The 6,120-nt window shown below is 36.3% G+C and overlaps 1 protein-coding gene across 1 annotated transcript; it reads right to left on the reverse strand.

The window, feature by feature from the left end:
* Positions 1-671: 671 nt before the first annotated feature.
* LOC122059181 (GDSL esterase/lipase At1g28570-like) lies at positions 672-5,684 on the reverse strand. Its single transcript, XM_042621862.1, has 5 exons — positions 5,113-5,684; positions 4,778-4,987; positions 2,020-2,168; positions 1,664-1,940; positions 672-1,109 (listed from the first exon to the last, which is right to left on the reverse strand). Exons 1-5 carry the CDS (start codon positions 5,363-5,365, stop codon positions 856-858), a joined length of 1,143 nt encoding a protein of 380 aa, XP_042477796.1. The 5' UTR covers positions 5,366-5,684; the 3' UTR covers positions 672-855.
* Positions 5,685-6,120: the final 436 nt, after the last annotated feature.

The raw sequence follows: 6,120 nt of genomic DNA on the forward strand, positions 1-6,120 counted from the left end.
CAAAACTTTTGGTGGTTTGGGGATTAGGAGTAATGTTCATAATAAATGCTCTCTTGGTTAAATCAGCTTAGAGATATTATTGACTCAGTCTCAAGATTTATGGTCTAGAGTTATAAAGGCAAAGTACCATCATAGATCTGATCTTTTTTTTTTTTTAGGTGAATGAAAATTTATTAGAAAAAAAAAATCGAATCTTTATCATGATTTTAGGAAGATAGCCGGTAACTTATTATAGTATGTCGTTATAAGCTTGTGGCTGATTTATAGTGTTATATTAGGTTAATAGCCGACACTTATTATAATTAGCCATAACCCGTCAATCTTTTTGCATGGATCCTTATGTTTTTTCTTGCTTAGAATCTCCCTGTAACCAATCCCATTAAATTGGGATAAAGTTTTGGATATTGTTATTATTGTATCATGGTTTTAGGTATCCACCTTGATTGGCCACATCAGTGTTGACTGTACTAGATCAGAGCACAGTACAGACACGGGGTCTAATTGTCAAAATACCCGATGTTATCAGTGTCTTTGAGGGCAAAACTGTCTGATTAAATCAATGCATGCAGACCAATACCGGCTATCCAATCTGATACCCAATACCTAAAACCAGTCCTTATATAATTTTGTATTGGCATTTTAACAAATTCAAGGTGCGTATTCAAGGAGCATTGTCAATAAAACCCCTTCTACTAGGGTTGTGCAAACAACCTTTTCCCCTTGCATTTCAATTTATATAAGTTTTACACAATACTAGGTTTGTCCAACTCCTAGTTTCAAGAGAAACCTTCAATGGCCTACTCATGGAGTAAGTGAGTGAAGAAGGAGAAGATAGCCACAGTAAGAATACTCTATTCACATCTGTGCTAATGAATAATCGGAAACTTTATTTGACAGTGGTACACATGAGACATTGATGCGAGGGACAATATATGGTCCTTGTAGAAAACCCATTGCCATCCATCTATAAGCTGCTTCAGTTAAATGAATGCCATCCCAGCCCACGTATGAAGATGGATCACTGCAAACACTTGCACCAAGAGAACCACATACTTGATCAGATCCAAAACCCCTTCCACAGCATGCTTTGTCAGTAGGTCCACTAAATCCTGCAATGACAGTTAATCTTAGGTTTAATATACCTGGAATATTATATCGATGTGGTTCTGAGTTCAACTCTTCTTATCTCCTTGGGATCACTCACACGGGATGTTTAGTGCTCTTTACTACTTTCAGTGAAAGTTGAATGGTTCTCATTCAACTCTGGTATGACCCGATCCATGTGGTTGTGGGGTCAGTATGGATCCGCGGGAATAGTTAGGCTGAAGGATTGGATACCCGTAAAATAAAAAAAAATAAAAAATAAAAAAATTAAAAAATAAAAAAAATAAAAAAAAAAACCAACCAACCTGGGATACTCATCTACAAAAGTAACAAAAGGGTAGACCATCGTGCAATGGTAAGGTTGTTCAATCTTGTTTATGGGTTTGAGTCAGAAACAGCCTCTCCACGAAGTGGGGTAAGACTGCATATATTATAACCCTCTCCATACCCCACTTTGGTGGGAGCATCGTGCATTGGCTATGCCCTTTAGTCTATATATATATGTGTGTGTATGTATGTACCTGTTATCGTGAAGGATATATACAAATAGAAAGCTTACCATATTGGTCTGGAGAGCTATAAAAGAGCATGGAAGCATTGTAGTAATCAGCATAGACAATGGTGGTATCAGGGTAAAGAGTTTGTAGTCGATCAAGCTCTTTCTGAAGTTGACTATTATGGTACTGTGAGAACTCATTCAACCAATTCAAGCAACCAGTTTGAGGGTCATAATCATCCTTGTTTTGGCTCTCAAAAATTTGTAGATAAACAACAGAGCATCCAATTGGTAGGTTCCCAGGAACAACAAGTGTTGCAGCACCATGAGAGATTAATGTCTGTCTTCACAGAAAATTATTGGTAAAGCAATTTATGGGCATAAGTGATTATAGTTTGAGGTGTTTGTAATTAACTTACGGTAATAGCTGAAGAGATGGTAGTGATGACTTGAGGAACCAAGGCTTGAATCATTTCAAAGCTTTTTCCTTGAAAAAATGGGTAATTGTAATCGTTCCCTCCAATCTCTCCAACAAGAAATAGAGATTTTCCAAAGAATTCATTGCAGTCTGCAAAGCATATTACATAAACAACCTTAGCAAAGCCCAAAATCTCAATCTAAATATCATCATTAGCTGCATTTTTGGATTGTAGCTTTTCAAGCGAGGCAGTAACAAAGAAAGTCCTTCAATAATGATTTCATTTATGATATAATACTCAGATAACCTTCTTGAGTTTTATGTTGTAAGGGGCTTGTTATGTTTATTTAATATGTTGAAAAGTGATGAAAAAAAAACAGAAAAAAAACTATTAGGCTGCGTTTGGTAGTCATTCAGTTCCAGAAACGACGTTTCGTGTAAAAAATATAATTTTTAGTTTTTGTGTCAAAATACCGCTTTAAAATAATAAAATGGTGTTTGGTGAACCTGTTTCAGGAACGATTACTCTAGTTGTTCACTTTTTTTGTATTTGAAATAAAACCAGTGTATGACCCTGAAAAGGACACCAACAAACCCAGCCTCGCAAGAAGTTGTTAACATTGAAACTGGAACAAGGGTGTAAGTTGGCCAAGCACCATGGCCAGCCCTGAGGCCAAACAGGGCTTGGGCTGAGATGCCCTGGCCTTGAGGGCTGACTAGGGTTGGGAATTTCTTGCCTTGAGTTGGGGTCGTGCCGAGCCAAGGTTGAGGCCTTGAGCTGACCTTGGTCCAGCCAAGCCTTGTCTTCTTCTTCCTCTTCTTCTGCTCTCCAGCCTGGCCCTTCCCTTGAATCTCCCTTTCCCCTCCCTCAACTCTCTTCAGCATGTTTCAGACATTTTACTTTATTGATACATAATCTAGACATTTATCAACAGTGGATTTTTAACTAACTAATTTTCTTTGTTGTATTTATATAAAAATGTGTATTTTACATTAAAAAAAATTAAAATATCCAAAAAACATAACCCTATTTTTTACTTTTACTTTCGAGTTTGAGTTTTGAGCTCAAAAGTGTTGGAGGGAAATTCTGAATAAAAATTCAAAAGCTTTGAGCAAAAGCTAAAGTATTTAGTCCCACATTGGTTTGAGAGGAGAGGAAATGTGGGCATATATATAGACTTATTGCTTAAGGGTACAAATCCTTTTGAGAGTCTCCCTCTTCTCATGTGTGTGGGAGCTTCTTGAGATGCTTTTGAAACACTTGCCAAGCCAGTTAGGAGTTTCTAATCTTTTTGCTCTAAATATGTAACGGCATTTTTTCTACGAATCTATCTCTCTCTCTCTCTCTCTCTCTCTCTCTCTCTTATTGTGTACTGAGAAATACTTCTCTATAATGTTTTTCTTCATTGCTCTGTTAAATGTCCTCCTTTGTTTTGTCCGAATGCATAAAATTATTCTTCAAAACCATACTTAGTGAATCTAGCCTTACTCTCCTAAAGGATCAAAGTCTGTGTACAATTAAATTGTGATCAATTGTTATTTTATCTTGGAGGTAAAACACAACTATCCCCAATTGTACTTCTGTAAGGGATTTTTAGACTTTAAGGAGAGTGTCTACAAATATATGACTTAACCAATCCGATTCATTTGCGGCAACAATCTATACATGTCCCCTTGGTTACATCACGCAAGGAAGCATTCTCAACAATATTGATTTTTATATCTCAATAACGGATACTTATTTCTAACATGCTCAATTTTCTTAAAAACTTATATTTCAATTTGGGTTTTCAACACTTCATATTTTCTTGGTCTCCACTCATATGCTTGCTATTCATCATATCTGAAATTTGCAATCTCTTACTTTATCTTCAATTTTCCTCTTCCAAATTCTAAAATAAAGAGGTTTGCAAAGTTAAGAGATTAGACATACCATAAATGTATTCTAAAGTATGTGAATGAAAAGGTAAGAAACCCAATGCACATGCCAACACAAATCAAACTATTAACGCAAAGAAAACAATAAACTTAATACAATTGATATAATTTCTTGAGATTCACATGGTATAAAGCCAATCAGGTCAGACCGACCCAACCCTGGGAACGTATTAGGATTGAATTGGGGTTTAGCCTTGCCCATCTTGACCCTGTTTCAGCCCTATTAAAACTAGGCTAATCTAGACTCCTCGAGTAGAAATAATAATGATTGACAATAAAAATTGTTCTGAAAACTTGCAGTTCAATTATGAAAATAGTCCTGGTTTTTTTTTCCTTTAATGATAGAAATGAAAATAGTCCTGATTGATTGATGATTCATGCTTCGGAAATTGGTGAGTTTTACTTAAAATAATTAAAAAAAAAAAGAGTTGGTGAATGGAGACCTCTTAATAAGTATGGATTTCACTATAACTCACCAACTAAGCTAGATAATTATTATTCGATTTTAGATTATTTGACCAAAACTGGATTTCATTAAACAACATTACCCGGATATATACCTTTTGCCCACTACTGATCATTTTGTCAAATATTGAGAAAAAAATTTTTATTACAACAGAGTTAAGAGGGAGTATAATTTCCACTTATTGATTTTGTGTTGGCATGGAGTTGAATAAAACAGTGAGAGAAAAATGAAGAAGTACTTTAGGAGAGAGAAGCAGAATTGAGAATTCCTTCGGTAATAATCTAAAAACACTCAGCATACATATTGGACCACCACTCACAAGTCCCAAGACGAAGAAAAAAAGCACAGAAGTTACCTGAGGTAGAGTCGCAAAGAGAAGGCATTAGCTTTTGGAACCATCCGAGCTGAATATCCAGAGAGTTAGTGGAGCCGAAATTGATATCTCCCATCTCTTCAAAGGAGGAAGCCTTAAGCGCCGTAGCTCCTCCCACTGCAAAATTCACGCCTTGCTTAAAGTCGCCGCCTCCAAGGTATGGAGGCACCAATGGAAGCCCCAGAGACTCAGCTGCAAACATAAACCATAACCCATCTCCATTAATTAATAACTGTTTATAGTTCATTGACACAAACTAACAAACACAAGAAGTGCCTAACTCCATAAGCTGAGGAAGACAATATAGTACACAGTACCGATGAAATCGATGATCAGGCGGCCGTCTGAGAATCGACCTGTGGGTTTATGGAAATAAGTCTCCCCGTAGGGCAAGTTGGCTATTCGACCACCTCCGCTGTGAAGACTGTTTCCGGTATCGGCGAGGGAATCGCCGAAGCTGATGATGGATTTGTAGCTGCAGCCTAATGTCCCATAAGCATTAGTGAATAGCAGGAAGGCTGTAATCAACATAGGGAGCTTCGACAAGAAAGGAGAAACTGATTTAGCCATGGAAACTCGGGTTCGGAAAAAGAGTTTGAAAAGAGAATGGTTTTGTGATCTGCAGAGCCCTGATTCAACGGTGGTTGCTGGTGAGAATGAAGCTTCAACCGTCAATGATAGCCTCACCCCATCCTTTCTTTTGTTTTAGTGTTGAGGGGGAGATTAAACCTCAAATGTATAAATTATAATCACTACCTACCACTAAACCTTAAACAAAATATTGTAGGAGAAGATATGTCTGTTTGGAGATAGTGGGAGGGAGGTGAGAGAGATGGTTCCAGAGTAGTTTGAGAGGGGGAGAAAGATCATGGAAAAGACGTGTGAGAGAGAGAGAATGTATTAAAGTGAGAAAAAATAAATTTTAAATTCATGGATCAAGAACGTACTATCCGTTTTGATTTACTTTTTACCAATAGAGAAGACAGCCTTGAGTAACAGTAAATAAAAGATCAAGAGATTATACCCTTTTATGTATTATTGAGTCCTCAAAGTTGTGTTTATAATAGGATTGTCATATTTCATTCCTTGTTTTTTATATTTTGTATTAAAATCTTGTGTAATTCATGTTTTCTATCTAATGAATTTTTAATTTAAGATTATGAAAAACTATTTTAAAAAATGAAAAAAAGGACTGAGAGATTCGTTGTTACATAAGAGCACATAGTTTTTAGGGGAGGGGAAAGAGAGGTTTGAGGAGATAAGAGAAATGAACTTTAAATTGAATTTAAAAATAGATAAGAAAAAGTGAGTTTTTTTTTTTTTTT

The sequence above is a fragment of the Macadamia integrifolia genome, chromosome 13 (genome assembly GCF_013358625.1).
Source record: "Macadamia integrifolia cultivar HAES 741 chromosome 13, SCU_Mint_v3, whole genome shotgun sequence".
NCBI lineage: Eukaryota > Viridiplantae > Streptophyta > Magnoliopsida > Proteales > Proteaceae > Macadamia > Macadamia integrifolia.

What these genes read in the sequence shown, in the direction of transcription:
- LOC122059181 (XM_042621862.1), bottom strand. Translation starts at nt 5,365, where the DNA reads ATGGCTAAATCAGTTTCTCCTTTCTTGTCGAAGCTCCCTATGTTGATT. An exon ending in TCTTTGCGACTCTACCTCAG is followed by an intron (nt 2,169 to 4,777) that starts GTAACTTCTGTG and finishes TATGCTTTGCAG; the next exon opens with ACTGCAATGAATTCTTTGGA. An exon ending in TAGCTCTCCAGACCAATATG is followed by an intron (nt 1,110 to 1,663) that starts GTAAGCTTTCTA and finishes CTGTCATTGCAG; the next exon opens with GATTTAGTGGACCTACTGAC.